This window comes from Etheostoma spectabile, chromosome 16 (genome assembly GCF_008692095.1).
Source record: "Etheostoma spectabile isolate EspeVRDwgs_2016 chromosome 16, UIUC_Espe_1.0, whole genome shotgun sequence".
NCBI lineage: Eukaryota > Metazoa > Chordata > Actinopteri > Perciformes > Percidae > Etheostoma > Etheostoma spectabile.
In genome coordinates this window covers 17,850,368-17,871,952 of record NC_045748.1, presented here as the reverse complement: position 1 = coordinate 17,871,952, position 21,585 = coordinate 17,850,368, and the positions used below count along the sequence as shown (strand labels likewise).

The 21,585-nt window shown below is 39.6% G+C and overlaps 1 protein-coding gene across 10 annotated transcripts in view; it reads left to right on the top strand.

Moving 5' to 3' along the window:
• Positions 1 to 16,957, top strand: part of znf618 (zinc finger protein 618) — a 37,603-nt gene extending 20,646 nt beyond the window's left edge. For 5 of the 10 annotated variants that reach the window (XR_004335640.1, XR_004335637.1, XR_004335641.1 and 2 more), the window contains 9 exons: positions 1,770 to 1,859; positions 1,955 to 2,044; positions 3,089 to 3,166; positions 3,994 to 4,038; positions 4,769 to 4,846; positions 5,836 to 5,994; positions 6,396 to 7,495; positions 7,865 to 8,873; positions 16,946 to 16,957. Coding sequence is in view for 2 of the 10 variants with exons in the window: in XM_032539588.1 (XP_032395479.1) it covers positions 1,770 to 1,859; positions 1,955 to 2,044; positions 3,089 to 3,166; positions 3,994 to 4,038; positions 4,769 to 4,846; positions 5,836 to 5,994; positions 6,396 to 7,495; positions 7,865 to 8,413 (2,189 nt within the window). In the remaining 8 variants the exon portion in view is untranslated. Of the gene's footprint in view, positions 1 to 1,769; positions 1,860 to 1,954; positions 2,045 to 3,088; positions 3,167 to 3,993; positions 4,039 to 4,768; positions 4,847 to 5,835; positions 5,995 to 6,395; positions 7,528 to 7,864; positions 12,801 to 16,945 lie in introns of those variants that run through there. The other 5 variants (XR_004335635.1, XR_004335639.1, XR_004335638.1 and 2 more) reach the window with 5 other exon arrangements.
• The last annotated feature ends 4,628 nt before the right edge of the window (positions 16,958 to 21,585 follow it).

Below are 21,585 nucleotides of genomic sequence, written 5' to 3'. Positions count from 1 at the left end.
GGGGGGGCTTAGGGTAGCCCTAAAATAGGCGTAACGTCATCCATGGTTAACAATGGTTAGCTCCAGAGACTCCAGCCTCATCTTCCCATGTGCTGTCCGACTACGGTTAGAATGCCAAAGCAGGAAAAGCTAACACTATGCTACTGTAAGCTGTTTTGTTGTATTTCCTCTTAGCGAAATACTCTTGAGTGAATTTAATTCCCCTGGTAAACGGTTGCGCATTGTAGCCATAGACTTTATTTATAATGTAGCATATGTCTAGGGTTTTTATTGTGATAGGGGCGGCTGTGGCTCTGTGGTAGAGCGGTTGCCTGCCAATCGGAAGGTTGGTGGTTCGATCCCTGCAGTCCCACGTCGAAGTGTCCTTGGGCAAGACACTGAATCCCGGTGCTGCGCATCGGAGTGTAAATGTGTGTGAATGTTTATCTGATGAGCAGGTGGCACGTTGTACGGCAGCCTCGGCCACAGTGTATGAATGTGTGTGAATGGTGAATGTTTCCTGTATGATGTTAAAGCGCTTTGAGTAGTCGTTAAGACTAGAAAAGCGCTATATAAATATTGCACATTTACATTTACATTGGTAAGAACAGAAAGCGTCTCTGGTAAACGCTGCCTTTGTCCAGGTACAAGTTGACAGTAGTACAGTTTGCCGTCTATACAGCCTCCAGTTGTATTATGATCTTCATAATAAGTAAGCAATGTGATTGGTTATGATGCCTTTGTACCTTGTTCTGAAAAACAATTACTTCGCTTTATCACCGTATAATATTTGCGTTCTGTGTGAAAGTACTCATGACAAAAGCAACAGTTTGAAAAAAAATATTGACGTCCAAATTAATCACGCGGAAAAAAGTGTGTAAAGGCCTTTAGTTTCACAGATATATAATGACAGGACAAGTTAAACAAAATTAAATATACATACAGAAGCTTAGAATGCAAATTGTAGTTTGATTTATACATTCCAGGTGAAATACATTAGAGTTGGATAATTTGGCACTGTAACTTCTTGTTTCAAAATTATTTCATGTTATTGGTTTTAGGTTATATTTCAATGTTTATTTTAAAGGGGAACATCCAAAATCTAACATTTGCATCATTCATTTGATTTTTCTTAACATGGCATACATTTAACAGCTAAAAGTCCATCATGTCCAGTTCAGGATACTGGACTCTGTTTATAATGGACAAACTTAAGTCATGGTGAGGATCCATGATAGAAAAATAAGACTAAGCATTTGAGCTAACGTCACACTGGAAAGGTTTCAGAACATGAGTCCAAAAGTCCTCCTTCGCAGGGGAAAAAAAGCACTCGCCCACCTCTGCAGAGACCGCAGGTTCAACCAATGGCAGTGGGTGTCCCTTCAAACACAATTGGCAGTGTTTGCAGGTGGGAAGCCTGCACTTGTCACTGCACTAATGACTCCTACTGATTGAGGGAATAGTGTAAACCTCCACACACTGTGCAGGGAGACCCCTGTGTTTTTATGTTCTTTATTATTATTAAGATATTGCTAAATGTAAATTTACACTCCGTAAAACTGCTCTTTTGCCTTCTCCAGTCTAGTTGGACATCTTGTTTTTTTGCTTCCCCCTAATGAAATAAGACACTATTCACAAAATGATTTGGCCACCTTTTTTATTTTGTTTTTTTATTTTATTGAACACAATTCATCCAACATACTGGACCTTAATTGATAGGATACCAATTTAATCACTAACATGAATTTTGATGAAAACAAAAGTTTGATTGTTGGTTTTCTCGTCTGCAGAAACGGGGAGCTATGTTTGTGAGTTTTGTGGGAAGCAGTACAAGTATTTCAACCCATACCAGGAGCACGTTGCTCTTCATACACCAATGGGTAAGTCTGTTTAGTTACAGCAATGAAGTATTGTCAGATTGGATGTCACCGGTTGGAACAACTGCAATTGACTCTGAGAATCTATGTTTATGTAGGCTCTTTTGATTTGAAGACATCACGGGTACAGGAATGTGGTAGCATGGATATGAGTAAATTTGGCCACAGCCAAACTGGTAAGATTAAAAGTAAGCATAATCTTTTTTTTTTTTTTTTTAAACAGACACCCACACACTTAGTTGTGCCTTCTTCAGATGGTAACTAATTAAAATTTGATCATTAAAGTTCAGTATCATGCACCTTGAGAGTAGTTTTTTTTTTTTAAATGTCAGTTTGGCTCTTATGTTGCCCACACGACCTCAGAAATGCAGCCTGTTGGTTTACTGTGATATTAGTAGCAATTGGTAAGAACTTGTCTCAGTATTGCTAAAGTGTGTTACACTGACCCAGTGGAAAAAGGATTTAAATTTACCAGGTTTTTGTGGCAACCCTGCTGGAAACTATTAACCTCCTAGTAAATGGTTAATTGCACAATTTAAGTGATGGTACGTTGAACGTTTTTTTCTTTTCTTGTTAGGACTCTTTTTTTTTTTTTTTACTGCCTCAAGCACCTAAGCGCATTAAAATAATGTTAGTAAACATTAACGTTTGTTACAGTCCACACAGATTCTTAATTTCTCACCAAAATTTCTTTTTAAAGCTTTTGTTTCCAGAAATATTCATAAACTAAAAGAAACCTCAATGAAGGGCATTTTGTTTACTTTACTAAAGTAAAATCAAAGACGATCTGTAGTCAGACTATTATTTGACCACATTACATATGGTCCATTGTCAACATTGCAGGCAATTTCTTGCTCCATTTTTTCACCAAAACTTTTGCTTGGGTGTCATTAATCATTGATTTTAGTCCCAATTGGTAAGAAGTGCTCTGCCATAAATAACTATTGAAGCATTGCACACACTCACATCTTAGAAGTGGGTCAAAAAGATGGCATGAATAGGAGGAATTAAAACAATATTAAAATGTAATATGAAAATTTGGAGCCTTTGTAAAGGCTGTTAGCGTGATTGATTTGTCTGCCGCAAACTAAAACCGAGATTAATAAATTGCATGTCATTGACTTTGCTCCGTCTTAACTGTTATGTGGGTTTTAAGCTTAAATTAAGAATATTATTCATGTTATTTAGCATGGACATGTCACTCAGTGTTTCACCTGTGTTTTTACTTACAGACAGTCCATTCAGGCGGAAACTGGAAGGTGCAATTCAGTCTAGTCTGGTTGACACAAACAGTTCGCAGAATTCAAGCGGTGAGCTCTGAGTCACTTATTTTATGTGGATGTGTGTGTATTTGTGTGGAAATGTATCACTTCTGCTCGAACGGTGAAATGTATTTTCAGTTCTGCTACAAAGCAGGTGTATGGGAGTGTCAGTATAGATAGAAACAGTATTTCTGCAGACTACGTTTTGGTGATAATGGTGGCTTAAAATTGAAATGGAGGGGGAGTAGATGATGTAAAGAGGTTTGTGTAACCTACCTTGCATCAATTGTTACTATATAAAACTCTGTCCAAGAGCTCTATTATCATTATTATAATTCTACACCACACTTAGACCATAAACGTGGAGACCTTGTGGAATATCATGTTGGATGACCTTTGGCTCTAAGAACACTCACTAACATTACCTAACACTGCCCCACATCATGGCATTACCTCTAAAAGGAACCTGTTGTTAAAGGCCCTAAACACATTTTCTTAATCGGCTTCTCACTGAGACCAATGCTATTTTCTGCCAATGTTACAAAATTCTTATTTTTTGTTATGAGTCTGTGCCATTTTGTCTTTCCTGTCTGTCTTTTTTTGTTTCCCTGGTGCTGGAATCCATCAATATGTCCCTATAATAAATGCAGTATTTAAATTGGTTGTATAAGTTTACATCACCATCAGTCACTGATCAAAATGTTTGGTAACAAATGGAAGAAATCTAGAGTAAATGCTCTTTAATTGCAAATCTTGATTGCCTTTTTGAAAGAATAACATTAAACACTAAAGCCACATACTGAATAAACAAGGTAAAAGAGTGATTGGTCACTGTGCATGTAGTTTTAACTCCCTCCTTGTTCTCTTTTCCACAGGAACTCCGAGCCCTCTGGTGGCCAGTACCTTCTCTACAACCCAGAGTAAGTCCAACCACACCTTCTGCTCAAAGCAGAAAATTTGCATGCAGCTTCCTTCTTATTTCACCTTTTTTCAAGTATGCATCATTTTTTGTTAATCTGTCATTGTTTGGTGCTAATGGTTTCTCTGTAATCCATTGTGATTAAACAGATTTTCCGCATTTAGCTTCATTATCACGAGCGAGTGTCTGGACAGGCTTGTAAACATTAGCCATACTGTACATCTGCATTGTGTTCGGATAGAGCTGTGTGTTGTAATGACTAAGCATCGCCAAACTCATACTGGACAAAGGTTGTTGGGAAAACATGTTTTTATTTTAACATGTAAACATTAATTTGTTTATTATGTTATGGTGTTTGTTGCCTTAATTAGGTAGGACTGAAAATGAGGGGAGCTATAGAGAGATGGGCAGGGGAAATAACATGTTATGAAGCATTTTCAAACCAGGAACATTGTTATCACCAGTACCTTAAACCCCACTAGGATGCCCAAACATACAAATTTTAAACATTGCAGCAATTATTTTTAAAGTTACCCAAAAACGGCATCACACTTTTTAGAAATGTGGCTGCAAATTGAGTCACTTTGGGCTGCAGAAATCACAAAAACAGCAACCTCTTGGTGGAACTGGCTTCCAAAGTATATATCTGGGATATTAGAGGCTAGTAGATGTGTATTAATTTTCTTCTCCAACAAAGAGTCAATGCTCTTCTGGGCCTTGTGATTTTTTAGAACCCTACACTTGTGGTGCCTGTGGCATCCAGTTCCAGTTCTACAACAACCTGCTGGAGCATATGCAGTCCCATGCTGGTGAGTCCACGACTACAAATGCATGTCAAGCTCAACGGGCAACGGGCACCCTCAGTGGCTGCAATGCATGTGAGAGTCTGTATGATTACACATAATCCTTATAAAAGTATAGGCATTAAATTCTTAAAAACACAACGTTTAATATAAAGTTTCAGGGAATATATTGTTATAATATGGGTTGTTGCAGATCTGGTTCTGAGGCTGCTGGATGACTTTGTCTGTATTCTGTTGCAAATCCTTTGGTGCAATATACTGTACATTTAACGATAAACAGTGGTGCATTATCTTTAATTATTCATTTAGCACATCAAATGTCAGAAATGAAGACCAATTCTAATCTCAAGCAACCACAGCCAAAAGGCATGTAAAAAAACAACAAAAAATATTTAAAAAAATATATTTAAATGGCATAAAAAAACAAGCATAGAAAGCAAATGCCTTTATTTGAGAAGCTGTAACCACCAAATGTTATGGTGTTTTTTTTGACAAACGACTAAAGTTTAGTTTGTTTACCCTCTTATGCATGTATCATGTTTCCTGTCCTTGTATGCAGTTAGAATGAGGCAGTTATCGCCTGGACAGTCTTAAAATACTTTAATCCAGCGTTCACTTTTATGATTATTTTTTGCTGTTTGGCGTTGCTTTTAGGTCCTTGCTTTTTGATTTCTTGATTTGATACTGACTTCTTTTAAAGACACCCTGCAGGATCTAATGTGAGAATTGACTGAGGCAACAAACCTGTTGAAATCATTTTTGTAAACCGGGTCAGCTGATTTTGAAGGCACAATTTGTTAATGGCAGACTCAGAGAGGATAAAGTAATTTATTTTTGTCTTTTCTTTTGCTGACATGTTTTGTTTGTTTAATTGTCATGTGTCAATGTGTCATCCTTTTATTCTATTCATTATTATCCCCTGAAACACTTTCTCCATTAAAACTATACTACATATTGTTGCCTCTGCCTGATGTTCCATGTCTGTATCTCCTCAGCGGACAATGAGAACCACACCAAAGGGGACTCTCCCAAAACCTCCTCAGCCTCCGGTCCTCAAGAGCAGATGTGGAGAGGCTCTCAGGCTCCGGCCCATTCCTCAGTTAAACTACAAATCCCGCCTCAAAGTATCTCCCAGAGAAACCACACAGTCAGCCGTAAGTACTGCAATCAACTTCATTCATTTCACACTGTTAGAGTTACTTTATATACCAGGCTATGAAACTGTGTTGTTTGACATGGAATTATTATGTAGCCTCTGGTGGTCAAGAAGCATACTAAATAACTGCAAAATCCCTGCTTTGATTTTTGAGGAGCATTGTTGCATGCCCAAGTAATGCCAAGTATAGCTGTTAAATCTTTCCTCAGTTTAAAGAGAATCTGGTCTGTAAAACAAAGCCAGGTTATGTCTTTATTATTCTCTATGATTCTGTATTGTCTATTCCCATCTAAGATACCATGTTTTTTGCCAATGTATCGAAATAAAAGAACGGTAACACTTATCTTTCTCATGTTTACTCTGCCTTCCTGTCCACCTATCTGTTCTCCATCCTGGCAGAGAATAACGGACTACCTGAGAAGGAACGACAGCAGGTGGCTGAACGCCTCTTACGGGTAATGTGTTCAGATTTAAGCATGCTCAACGTGCTCAACAGCAAGGACTTCCTGAAGTTGGCACAGACCCTAGTGGATACGGGTGCTCGTCATGGTGCCTACTCCACCCGTGATGCTTTTGGGAACATGAGTGCCTTGGCACTGCGCCAGCTGCCCCGCATGTACAACCAAGTCAAAGTCAAAGTCACATGTGCTCTAGGCTCCAATGCTTCCCTTGGTATCGCTGTCACCTGCCACTCCCAGACATCAGGCACAGATGCTTGCTATGTTCTAACAGCCTATCAGGTGGAGGGGTCAAGACTGAAGCGCTATGTGCTTGGGGTGAGGGAGGCTGAACTGAGGGAAGGGCCCGAGCAGGTTCACCACTGGGTGCAGAATGTGCTATCTGAGTTTGTGATGTCAGACATTCGCACAGTGTATGTCTCAGAGCCCAAAGTGTGGGCAGCAGGATTTGCAGGATCCCCACTTGGTGGTGGTGGCCGGAGCAGGATATGCTTGCGATGTGCGGGGTGTTCACTTGGTGCAGTTGTCCAGGCTGTTCTTGGGAAGCGTAGCCTCCAGGCTCGAGGCCTTCATGAGTTGTCTGAGCTTCTCTCAACGTGCCGAGATATTGCTTCCTCCACCACGTTGTCCCTTCGTGAGGAACAGTGCACCAACACATCCACAAGCACAACTGAGGAAGGTACACAGGGCAGCCCTGCACAATGCCCCAACCCTCCTTGCTGGGATCGCATGGCTGAAGCTCTTCTGCAGGTCCATGCCCACTTTGAACAGATTTGTGAGGCTTATGGACGCAGTAAGACCACAGCTCCTCTCCTCCAAGGTCTCAACAAGCATCTGCTAGGTACGCTGGCTTGTCTGCTGGCACCTCTGCGTCTGGCAGCACTGGAGCTGAGCAGCCAGAGGAGACCAACCTTACAGCAGGTGCTGCCCGTCTACCTACGCTTGGAGAAGTTTTTCACTTCCAAAGCTGGAGAGGCTGGAACTGGCACAGCTAGCAAACTCTGCCACTACTTCCTAGAAGCACTTAAGGAAAATTTCAAGGTACTGAACTGAGATGAAGTTTCATGAATTAACTCTAAAAGTGATAAGATTCCTTCTGAAATATTTGGAAGGAATAAGGTTCTTGAAATAGACAAATTCTGGTTGTTTTGATTGAAGTTTGCTTGAAAACAATAGTCAAACTGTTTAGAGTTTAAAGTTCAGATTTGAAGTAAGAACTATTTGAAAATTAGAGTTTACCGATCTGACCAAACATTTGATGCCAACTTGACAGTCTGTATGATCAGTTCCAAAAACGTATTGAGGATCAATACCCAGCCCTAGTGAAGAGAGCCTTGATATATGATGAATGGATATGGGGTATTGGTTTTAGGAAGGACTGACATTCGTTGAAATGTTTTCTGTCTCTAGGTTGAACGAGCCCACCAGGTAGCCATGGTCTTGGACCCACAGCTCAAGCTGCGTTCAGTGCCAGCCTACCAGCATGAAGATATAATCTCCCGTGCATGCGAAATGGCTGCTGAATCCAGGGATGGAGGTATGACTGGTGGTGGAGGTTCAGGTGGTGAAGAGCGTGACAATGATGGCCCACCAACCCCTAAAATAAGCCGCGTAGAGGGAGGGGGAAACAACGGTGGCACCCTAAGGGGTACCTCCTCATCTTGCACAGTGTCTGGTAATGATGAGAGTCAGAGCCAAGTTAGACAAGAGATTTTTCAATACCTGGCTGAGCCTCTTCTCCAAGGCACACCTGACCTCTTCCAGTACTGGAGCTCAGCAGTGAATGAGAAGTTTCCCAGGCTTGCTCGCTTGGCAATGTGGCTCCTTGCTGTGCCTGCTGTGGGCATACGCAATGAGTGTGCGACTGTGTGCGAGCAGAGCCTGGCTATGAAAAGGAGGCAGCAGGTAACCACCGAGGAGATGAACAAACTCATTTTTCTTCGCTCCAACATGGGCTAGGAGAGAAAGTCAACCAACCCTTATCAACCAAACCTTCACCCCCAACCAATGACTGAAGACTATTATTTATATACTGTAGGTTTAGAACTGTAAACTTAAATGTGTTAAATACTCCTCAAGAAAGATATTTACAGGAAACTCACATTGTATATGTTGCAACACCATAAAACAATACGACTTAATACATTTATATGGTCCTTTCAAACAAACAGTACTTTACAATTACTACTTTTTCCATATAAGAAAGAATTGTTTGTAAAGTACTGTAGACAAAATGTAGGGGTGGAATGGTATCTCAAAAGATTGTCGTGTTTGGTACGCAACCCTCGGTTTGGGACGCACATGTAAGCAGGATCAGTCTTATCATGGCCAGTGACTTGAATTACTCCAGCCTAATGACTATACTGCTAAAAGGCTGCAATGCTGTTATTCTCACTGAATGGCAACATTTTCAGGTAAAGTCATATTTTCAATTATCTACTAAATATGACTGTTCTCATGACGCTCCTACAGTTAATCAGTAATGGTAAATTATTTTGTGTTCGTGAAATCAGCGGTATTTTCTCAGGAATGAGTGCACCCAAGCAGGCGCCGCTACGTTTTCCCTTTACTGTACTGAAACCATGTCAAACTTTGACCTCAAAACCGAGGTATGTACCAAACTGTGACTTTTGTGAACATTCCACCCCAAATGCATTTAGTGCCATTTGCAACAAACAAACCCTCACCCTGATCCATTTTTTATTTTTTCCCCAGCATAAAGCAAATTCTGCCAGTACATTCGCTAAGGTCCACACATGCTTACTAATAAAGTTATTTATTTATTTTATGGATTCTAGTATACATTTACACAAGCAAATGCCTCTTGTAATGACTTGGATGAATCACAGTTATACTGTAAATTTGTTTGTTGCCTTTGGTACTAATTAGTACTAGTTTGTCATTTCTGTCTTTGGGCCTTAAGTCTCTTTCATGCAACCACCTTAAACCCTTGAGTCAGAACCAACACCATGCCTTTTTATTGCTGTTAAATGGCCTTCTTTTCACCATGCTTTCTAAAGCTTGTAGTTTGATTTTTCACTCCTGTAGACCCCAGGGACCTCTGGCTGATGGTTTGAAACAGTGTCCTCTAGTGGGCAAACCTCGAGAAATCTCCATCATAAACAACTGGTATTTTACAAGTGCTTTATTCCTAAATTCAAGTCACCTCTTGGGTATAAACAGGTCAGGAATTATTTCAACAATAACACAGCCAAGCACAAGTATCCACTGTATTAAACTATACTGAAAACCTATACTCAGTAGGTCAACTCTTCGTTAGGTTCATACCATAGCAGCAAAATGGATCAATACTGATATTGTGGTATGAGACTTCCATTTGGATTTTATTTATCTTAACTTTTTTGATTTGGCTCCTCCACATGAATCAAAGGCTACATCATACTCTTTCAATCATATTTAAAAATATACATAAATGGTCATAATTAAAAATGTCAACTGTAAAAAGAAACATATTTTTATTTTTAATGTTTCCCAACTTTAGACCCCAGTACAACTTAAGGTACAGTCACATTACACTTGAATGAATATTCACTTAGTCTCCCATTCATTTTTGATTGAATTTGACAAATTCAAACATCCATTTCCTGTTTCAATATGAACTCCATGGGTCAGAGTTCACTTTTGTTCAACTTTTACCTCACAGATGTGCACAGATCACCGATTATGAACTAAACTTGGAGCCATGTGGCACCGCATTCTTTTTTGCAACACCAGATTAAAAACTGCTGCATCTCCCTTATAGACAGTTTACATTTAGTGGTCGCTCTGATCAACATTTATTTATAACCCAGGTTGGAATTGTGACATGTCCTTTTTTGAGGCTGAGTGCAGGGCAATTTTGTTAAATGTGACTGTACCTTTTAGTTTCTAAGGACACAGGAAGTAGGAAGTCATTACACTGCACATGGGGAATTATAGGGCATTTGAGTGAATGGGCTGGAAAGTGTAAAGCCAAAAACAGACAGGTCTCCCTAAAATGCTAATTGTTTTAGTCCGCCTGAATGCAGTTGTGTAAGTTTTAAGTTATATAAGAACATTTGTCAGCTTTTATTATAAATGCATTAAAGGTTGAAAATTCTTGAATTATGTATGTCAAAGGTGAATGGCTCTTGCAAACTACATTTCTTTTGATAGACTGTTGCCCTTCTTACCTCATTTACAGCTTTGATTTAGTGTTTCATAAATGCATTTCTCTTCTTTAAAGGTCCCATGGCATGAAAATTTCACTTTGAGTTTTTTGTAACATTAATATGAGTTATGTATGAGTAGAAATGGCGTTAAGTGTAAACCGAGCCCTGGGTATCCTGCTCTGCCTTTTGAAAGTGGAAAAAAGCTCCTTATGAGGTCATAAGGAGCAAGGTTACCTCCCCTTTCTATGCTTTGCCTGCCCAGAGAATTTGGTCCACCCATGAGAGAGAGACTTAATGGCTTTCAAACCAGCAAATTGGCAGTTGGTGAAGGCCACACCCCAACCCTCCACTCCGGCCCCCCCCTACCCCAGACTCAGAAACAGACTCAGAAATGGCACATACTAAGGAAAGCTCATTGTGAGACTGGCTCTAGTGGCTGTAATTCTGCCACTAGAGCCACTAATTCTGCACCAAGGCTGAATTTTGGGAAAGAGACTTCAGATATGGTATTTGGGGACCACTAAGGCCTGTATAAAAGCCTCCAAAAAGCACCATGTCATAGGACCTTTAAGAGCAACTTAACACCCAGCTGAAAAGCACTGTTTTGCTGCCCTCTCTGGTTGAAGGTAGCCTGTTTCACCATTAGTAGTAGATGGATGTGGTCAGAAACGTGTTCTGTTGCTCCTGTAACCCCACCCAACAGTGATGCCGTGGGGTCTTGGGAGTACACGTAGATCACTGCAGCCAAAAAAAATCACTGCAGCCAGGTGAGAACTTAAACCACAAGAGATCAGCAAAGAGGATATTTTCAGGAAGTGTTCGGTCACTCTGTACTGGTTTCTTAACTGATTGTTTTCATGCATTAAGATTCTTGAAAGGAATTATGTCATTCGCATTTCAACATTTTTTTTATTTTCTCTTCTGTAAGGCTTGGAGTATGATTTGATTCAGTGTAACCAAGAAATACATAATTTCATCGTGATAATATACTGGATACATTTATATTTTGGTTAAAAAAAGAAGATTGCTGTAAATTATATTTTAAATTTAATTTTTTTTTAAATTACCAATCCAATGTTTTACCTCAGTACTCAGAAGGTAATATTGTAATTTATAGATTGGAAATCAAAAATGTAGCTTTGGTCTAAGATATAGTGAAAATACTGTACATTGGTTTGCGGTTTTAGCAGTGCTCCTCGAATGAACTGATGAAGGGATTTTTCTTACAGTTTTTAGTTTTTAAGTATTTCAAATAGGATATGCTCTGGGACAAAATGCCATTGTTGACAAAATGATGTCAACTTAATTTAACTTAGAAATAGCATTCATTTTGTTGATTAAATGGGAATTATATCTAAGATATGCATGCTTTTAATAAGAGTACTGATATATAAAGTTAAAGCCAACATGATTCACTTCCATCGGATGAGAAACACTGACTTATGAGTAGACATTACCTTAAGACACTCATCTGGAGTCAGATAAGCAACCTTTGGAGGAGGGAGTGGCGATGCTATTTATGGGTTGGTATTGATGGCTTGACAGCATCCATTTTCACAGGATGTGTTATGTATGTTTAAGAGAACTGCTGTTTTTATGCCACAAGGGGGAGCCTTCATTTCAGAGACACAGTAGGAAACACCAATAACATACCTCTATTTTCTACAGTAGCATTTAAAAGGATTTTGATATAGAAAACTCAACTTCGATACTGTTATTAGAAAATTTAGATCAACTAAGTTTTATTTTGTTTCAGGATTTTAACTTATTCAGATAATGTAAAATATGGTGTAAGAATGCAAACATGGAGATCTTTTCTGTTTTAACTGTGGATTACAGTATACATTATCAATTCAGGTTAAGAAACTAGTGTTGCTTTCATCCTGTTTTAAAGGCATTTCTTCCTTTTATACTCTGCTAAAATGCAAAAATAAATAGGTTTGATTCTATTAATTTAGTCTTTTTTTATTGCACTCTGGCAGCAGATTCCTGTGTAGCTTTAGATCTAAGTTGTCCTATTAGTAAGCCTAATTTATACTTTTGTAGCAACACTATTTTTATATAATGGCAAAGAAAGGGTTCAGTGTCTTTTTCTTTTGTTTTTCTTGTGTCATATGTGGCAGCGCTGTTCAATGTTTCTTAAATACATTACCCACTGTAGTATGTGATGTGTGAATAAACTCCAAATGTGTCAATAACACTGTGGTGTACATGCAATTAGAGGAATGCTAGCTGTATGTGTGTGTTGAGAGGCAATGGATGGTCAAGTATTGTAATGCCATAAAGTCCAATTTTACCCCTGTGGCAGTATGTAGCTTTTAACTGACTTTGCCAACATTTCAGATAAGAGGTTTCTGCAGTCAAGGGATGGAGTAAAGTGTTTAGACAGCCCACTTCTGCATTTATGAATCAAGAGAACTTGTAAGATATTTGATGATCTTCCTGTAAAAATGAGCCTAGTTGCTTATTTTTAGTATGAATAAGGATTCTCACCCAGAGAGAAATGAAGCAGAGATTTCTACAGTGGCTGAGTGCAAAAGACGGGGGACCTCAAACACATGTAAAGGGGAAAGAGGCCTTATATAAGGGCAGAGCAATTGAAGACTCACATATGGGAAGTGAATATACAGAGGCTGCTTAGAGGTGCGTGCAAGGGTTCCCCAGGAGCCACGGATAGGGCAAAAGAGAGGGAGTGAGGCAGGAAGAGAGAACGAGCGAGCAAGTGTTTGTAAGCCTGCTGTCTTTCTTCCTCCTTTTACACCCGGGTCAGTCAGCCCCCAAGGTGTAGCAGTCTGCTGGCATGCAGAAACACCCACACTCTTGTCTCCTCCGCTGCTCCCAACATAAGGGCAGCCTACCAAAGCTTAATTTGCAGCACATGCGTCCAAGTATGCCTCCCCCCACTTGTTCTCCACTGCCCCACCACACACTCTCTAAGACCTCCTCCCTTCCTGCACACCAAGCTGCTGAAGGTGACGTTTTTCCACTAGCTATTACTACAGTGAGATGCTAAGTTTGTTTTTGCTTATGGCACCAAGTGTTTGCCCTCATTTTCAGTCATTTAGAAAAGCAAAATGACGAGTTAAGGACGAGTTGCAGATCAGCTCTTTCTCAAGGAAAGTGAAGAGGAGTGTGTGGGGCTGTTTTGCAACCTAACCCTTCACAAGTCATATACACAGGAATTGCAAGTTGTTGTTTTTTTAGCTGGTTGCCATTGTTCGTCAGGCTTTGACTGCATTGGGATTTTGATAAATGCAGTAACAGCTGAGTGTAAAGGAGGTTTCCTCTATACCAATATGTGAACACTAGGTGGGAGTATCTAGCTTTTTATCAGCTGCAGAATGGACAAGGAAAGCATCACCGGTATGATATAATCCCATTCAGTACCAACTAAGGCCTCAGAATTTAATATAGATTGAGACCAAAAGTCAAATATCAGGTAATTTTCAATTCCATTTCATTTCTCAGGTGTAAATTTGATAAATGGAAACACTGATGTTCTTTTGAGCTCCAGGTGGCCCAGGTCATTGTGTTCCTTCAGAACATGGAAGGCCAATATGTTTTGAGACCTGCCAAGACAGCCAGATGACCATCCAATAATTTAGAACTTTTTTTTGCTTTAATACTGTAGGATTTCTATATTTTTGTACAGTGAGAGGAATCTAGAGAACCTCGAGAAATCTCCTGAAAGAGTCGAGTTGATAGCCATTAATCAATGAGCTACTATGCAGCACTCTACTAAACCCATTTACTTTCGGTGTTAAGGTTAAACTCCTTCACACAGACTCATTAAAAAAAAAATCTCAGCCCATGAAGCTGACTGTTCTGCTTTATCCATTAAGATGCATGTAGGTGTTCAGCTACATCAACTGTAACAAAAAAAGTTCAGTACACTTCCCTTTTCCCCTGGCTGTTACACAATCAAAAGAGAGGCATCCAGGTTTCGTTTTCCAAGCCCAAATCAGGCAGTGCCATGTAGCTTTGCTCCCAACACTAGCATTGACAAGGTTGGCACCTTCACCCCTTTCCCAGCTTATGGACATCACAGCTGTCCCGACTTGTCCGCTCAGTGAGCATTGGAGGGACAGGCGGAAGGAAGTGTCCTCATCCTACTCTCCTCGTCCTGTATGGAGGACCCGGTGGCACCGCAACTGTAGTTTCTCCTGCTCTGCAGGTGCTGACTTTTATCAGTAGTGACATGAATGTACAGAACTGCCAGGGCGCATCCACCCAGTTGCTGTCAGGTGTCGTTCCTGCTAACACTCCACCTAGCCCCTGACCTCACAGGCACCCGGTGCGCCTGTCTGTTTGTCTGCCTGCTCTGCTCTCTCTGCACACCTGCGCAGACACACACATATATACACATGCAGGCACATCATACAGACTCACTCAGATTCAGGCCTTACCCCCACATAGGCCCAAAATAATTGAGTTAGTGGCTTCTCATGCACCTCTATGGGTTCTGCCCAAAGCCACATATGATACAATATGATGCAAACACACATAATGAGTGTCCAGGTGTTTTTTGCACTCCTCACAAGTACCAGCTCACAGGTGCAGGCAACTTTCTCCCTGAAACAAAGAACACGCAGTCTGTAAAGCTTGTGAAAGGGAATTTCCACTGCCTATTACAGTAGGCAGAGCAGCATTTGAATATTTCATATCTAAGTCAGAGTTTTGAGATGACGCCGAAGTGTGAAAATATGATGTTTGACTCTTGGCTTGATTGAAGGCTTTATAAAAAAAAAAGGTCAAGGTTAAATTTGCTTCATGGCTATAAATAGCCCTTCAGTGATGTCCCCCTGATCTCACCGTTATTATTTATAAATTGGCATCATGATCTGGGGAGCACATCCAGCCTCACCATGCAATTTCAGACAGTTGAAGACAATGACAAGAGGAGGACAGATCTAAATCTAAAGTCTAATCAGAATTGTAGACCCTAACAATGAAGCCCATATATTTAGGGCTTAGTGCCAAAGATTTGTTTTGTGTAAAGACGTCATTGCCCTTATTATGTTAAACTGCCATATTCAGGATTGCTGACGCTGGTTTTCACAAGCATTATTCTTGCCAGGGTTAGGTCATTGGCTGTGTTCCCAACATGACTCTGCCTTTTGTTAAGGATCTTTTTTCAATGACATAATTTCTGTATTCTTCAATTAATTTGCACCAGGAGAACCTGAGGCTCAAAATGTAACATTACACATACTAATAGAATTGTCTTATTTTCCTGGGAAATCATTGTTACAAGTTGAAAGTACTGTAACCAACTCCTCTGTCTTGGCTCATCATACTATCTGTTCCTTCTGTTGCCGTTATTTTTTTATTTTTTTATTTGCCCCCCCTGTCTGTCCCTCCTCGGTAGCATCTGCACAGTTTTAAGCTGCTCACTTAGTTCACCTTCTGCTGCACCATTCAAACTTCTTTTCCTGCAAATGAGTTGCTAGACAGTCCCTTGGTCATTGTTGACAGCTCACAAAGCTAAAACATATACCATGCACTTGTAAAATAGTGAATTTAAATCCAGTTCATGGATTGTTCCTTCATTTCCTCTCTCTCCTCCCTGTTTTAGCAATCGGTCCCCCATTGCATGTAATCGTTATAGAGTAGGGCTAATAAGAGCATTTGCATTTTTTTTATTTGCTATCACAGTTTTGGTTCTGCATTATTTGTACAATATGTGTACTTTTCTTTCATAAATCACTTCTCTTTTTTGGCCCATGGACTGTAGACTGGAAGAAGTAGCATCTAAACATATTTGGTAACACTTTACTTGACGGTATCTACATTAGAGACACTGTCATGACATAGTCATGACACATTAACCCTAACCATAACCATAATCTTAACTTGTCATGACAAAACCGAATGACACTTACTAAAAGAAGCTTTATGTCATAAACATTTGTGACATGTCAGTCTTGTTGATACCTTCAAGTAAAGTGTAACCCAGTATTCTGTTTAAAAGTTAATTCCATTTCTCCTCCTTTTTTCTTCTTTTCTTTTTGCGTCTGCCTAGGAGGTTATGCTTTTGGTTCCTTTTGCCCGTTTTTTGTTGGTTTGTCCGTCTGTTAGCAGGATAAAAGAAAAGCTGCTCGCCCGATTTTCATGAAACTTGGTGGAAGGGTATAGCATGGGCCAAGACAGAACCCATTAAATGTTGGAGCGGATCCAAATTACAGGGCGGATACACAAATTATTTTTCACTGTCATTAACATTGTGAGATAAGGCGTCTGTGCTGCAATAATGTGGTGTCGAAATAATCGTAAAAATGAGTTCCCGACTGGAAACTTACCACTGCATGAACATTATGAAACAGAGTATGCCTTTGCAGAGGTCTGCGTTCTCCGAGTGTCCATCTAGTTTTTATGTTTTGTGGTGCTGGGGAAGGATGGATGGGGTTGTTGAATTTACTGTTATCGTTTTGGGAATTATAACTGAACTATTTAAGTTATGTGATCTAATAGGTTACACGTAGTGAGGAGAAAGCAGTTTTGTGAGTGACTTCCTCCCTCTGGCAGTCCAAGTGTCATCAGTTAAGTATAGGCTACAGTTCTGCTTGATTTTAGAGCATTTAAATTGTATTACAAGCCTTTTAAATCTATTCTATTGCTACATGTCGTGACTGTGTTGTTCGGATATTGCCCTTTTAGTTTTAAAAGACTTATCTTTTACCACAAAACATTCCATGCCAGCTCGCTCTTTATGCTTGGCTCTTCGCCAACCAATGTTATTTGAGGCGTTGCTCTGGAGCTGAGGTAAAGAAAGTACATTTTTAATGATTTAGCATTGAGTGCCTTTCTATTCTATATTCCATCATCTCATTTCCATGATTTGTAACTACTTGGTGGCTGGAATTATTCCTTAGGGAAAATAACTCCTTGGCAGAGAAGCAGACACTCAATTGAAAATACACACTAGGCAATTTTAATTTGAGAGGATGCTGAAAAATGACCCATTTATTAAGCCTGTTTGATAATCAAAGCTAATGGATAGTTTAAATTTTCTTAACTCTGCAGCTGCTAAAAGGAAATGAGGAGAGGCTGCCTGTGTCCAATTTGGATACATGAAATAAGGAAATTTATAATGAAATGGAAGTATGCTTTTGTGATCATGAAGCTCAATTGTTTAAGTTTTATAAATAGTTTTTTCCCCACAGTAAGGACCTGAGATGAATGTGCACTCATACAAGTATTAACCTTATTTTAAATTACTGCCAACACTAAAGAAGAACAAGATGTATGTGTTATTGCCATAAGGAACTGATCCCTGTGCAGCCACAGATTTAAGTCTCTCACAAGGTGTCTCAAATCTGGTGCAAACACAGAGGGGCCCAAGGGCATTACAGGTGCATCATGATGACGCAACCCGCTCATCAATGTCCTAGTCCTTGACAATGTCATTGTAAAGTGAGGAAAAAAAGAAGCTTCTGGGATCTGTTCAGTGAGGCAGGCTTGTTTACGTTCTCCCTTTTCTTACTCCGCCTAATTCTTTCTGACGTTCTTTGTCCTCTCACTCCTTTGTTTTGATAGAAGCTGGTATCTTATTGGTGGAAATGACATGACAAATGGATTGATCTAGCTGGGGGGTATTGATCAAACTGATCCTCTGCCATGACCCTTGACCTTCTGATTGACAGGAGCCCCTATAATGAGGCCTCAGAACAGAGACCATAGGATAGGGGGTTTTGGGAAGGGCATCTGTGGGAAAAACAAGAAACCCAAGCATATAAACACACACACACACACACACACACACACACACACACACACACACACACACACACACACACACACACACACAACCCGGCTCAATCCACTTGGTGCCATTGTTACATTGCAATGGCCTCGATAACCCCAATTTGCATAATCGGCTTTTGCATTGTTTGGCCCAGACACATTAAGGTGCAGTATTGCATTGTTGACTGCAAATCAGCACGTGCCCATTGTTTGCTCATCTCAATGTAGCATTATGCATTGCTTACTTATGCTGCAGCATGTGTTTTTCTGCTTACTGACTTTACCATTGCACTAAACGCATTACATTTTCTTTCCCAGCCGGAGTAAAATATACTTTACATCCTACGCAACGCAGTGTGTCCACAAAAACCACAACCTTGTTTTTGGGCTCCACAAAGCACTTTGATTATTTACGACACACCCAAAGAGCATATATGCTCTTTAAAAAGTCCACTGCATTTTGTGACTGTTGTTTACCAAGCACATTCTTCACATTTTTCTCTTGCTTATAGTCTCCTAACAACTATACATCTTTGAAGGCTGTGAAACATTTGTACATTTACGCTCTATACACAGAAAATTCACTCCTTTCAGTCTGATTAGCACATTTGCAGGCTACATTTGCGTGTACACACACTATGAACTCAAACACAGACTCCCACTTATTCTGTGAGGCCATATTCGTTTCGTTTCTTCTTACAAATAATGTGCAGTCCAGTTAAATGCAGTCGTACAGATAAACACTTGTACATTAACAGTACATGGCCATGGCGCTGGTGTCACTCTGTAAATCTGATGCTCTATGACCATTTGGAACATATTTTTTCTTTTGTTGTTTGTTCAGATGAGTGTAAACATGTCCTGCCAATGGAACAAGAAAATCTCAACAATATTGAGCAATATAAGCTTTAATAGGCGTGAAGCTTTGAAAAATGCTCACTAAGTAAGTAAGTAAGTAAGTAAGTAAAATTTATTTGTATAGCACTTTTCTCAGATAAAGATCACAAAGTGCTTCACAACAAAAGGAAGCATTAACAACTCATACATACAGTGCATTACAAAAAACAAAAACAAAAGAATAACACGTACACATAAGACCAGCCTAACCACCCTACAATCTAGTTAAAAGCCTCTTTAAAAAGCAGAGTTTTCAACTGAGTTTTAAAATTTTCCACACAATCTAAGCAGCGCATGGAAGGAGGCAAAGCGTTCCACAACCTCGGTGCAACAACCTGAAAAGAACTAAGGATAGTTAAGAGAATGTTGACTTTGTTGTACTTGTGTAGGACTTGTCCAGCTTATGACAGCCATTGTTTTAGTTTGAGTTATTCAGCTCAGTAGTGTATAGTAAATATTCATATTTACTGTTTGTACTTAAGATTGCAGATTTATATCTTTCATAGGTGTAGCTACAACCACAAAACACTACATCCGGACATCCCGTTGTCACCGACTGTAATGATTCCCTGTAGTTTGTAACTACATTTAAAAAGGTGTACAATGTGGAGACACCATGACCTCCACACTGCAGAGGTTTTGTTTAGATGAAAGAAATTGTGCTGAGGCAAGATCTACAACAGCATTATCTCCACTTGGAAACCAGTTAAACCAGTCTACAGTAATCTAAATATATATATCTTTTAATGTTTGATGGTTTCTCTCCGTACTGCTTAACAGTATTATTGCTACTCTGTGGTCACTGCTGTCAAATTTGATTCATCCCCTAATGGCTTTTGTGCAGCCTCATGCAGCAATATTTATTTTTCTGGATGTTGAAAATCATCTCATATTTGGATATGAAAACTTGCATCCATTAACTCTAGGTTTTCATTTAAGCCATTATTATTTGTGTTCAAAAAGAAAAAAATTAATATTATTATGTTATAATAAAAAAATGCTGCCTTTTGGTTTAGCAAGACTGTGTACATTTGGTTTAACAATATTCATTCTCCTTTTTAGCTCTGTTTTGGTCTGCACCAACTCCTGAGGGCAAAGGTTTGCCTCTTTAGTTGCTTAATGCTCTCTTAATTTTACATGCTAGTCGCTAACATTGTGTTGGGAGGTTTATTACCTTGTGATTTTAAATGTACTTTGTTTTAATATGTTTCATTATGTAAAGCACTTTGTGATTTTTTATCTGTGAAAAGCGCTATATAAATAAATTTTCCTTACTTAATTGGCGTACAGTGGGTTTATCAGAGTTTTGCAGGACCTGAAATCATTTGCAAGTACAATTCTCCCAAGGTATCAGGTTCTAATCCACAGCCCTCCAAATATTAAAAAGGTTTAGATATGCCATACAGAAGGATTGTTATGGGTGTGAGGAACATCTTGCAAGTAAAGAAAGCAGGGTTTGAGTTCAATGTGTGAATGCAATGCTGAAAATTGACTAGTGACAAACTGGCAATGGCATGTATTTACTCTTTGCAATCTCTTCCTCAAATATCTCCTTGCCCTACAGAAATTTATCGGTTACCCTAAATGTTTTTAATAAGACCAAGCCATTTTTCTTTCAATGGGCCATATCCCATTCACCTTACCAGACATTTTTACACTCTTCCTCAACCAGATGGATCCAACTACCTCAAGCTAAACGCTCCAGAAATCTTCCAAGAAATAATTTCTTTCCTTATTCCTTTCTTGGAAAGCATTCAGTTTCAGCCATCCTTTGGTGAACTGGAGGCCTGCGCCAAATTGTTGTCAGTCCTGGGGGCTTGATGCCTCAACCTGGTTAATACCACTGCAGAAACCACTCTACTTTGTGTTTTTATGGACAAGCGTCACTGCAACTGTATTTCAAGTAGGCCGGCTAATGAGCTTTTTAACCATCTCCATATGGACGTGCTCTAACGTCTAGACGGAGGGGCAGTAGTGGTGGCAAACGGTGGTGTGCTGACTGTGCCGTACTCTGCACCCCTGCACATATAATTCTTCCCCACAAGCAGCAGAGTTAAACCAAGGGCAAGCCTTGGTTGCCGTTGGGGACCCATAATGGGTTATTGTTTACCACACAGCTCAAAACAGCGGCTAAAATCCAGGATGTGAAGATGATAAGGAACACACTCCTCATGCACATTTGCACATGTAGACAATGATGTGATGTTCAGCATGGATCTGTATTTGTACATAGTAGATTTACTTTGGATGTCAAACTCAGTATTCCTTTTAAACTATTTTATATATCTTGTTTTGTTTATGCCTAAATTTGATTGTGATAATGGAGAGAAACTTGTGGGA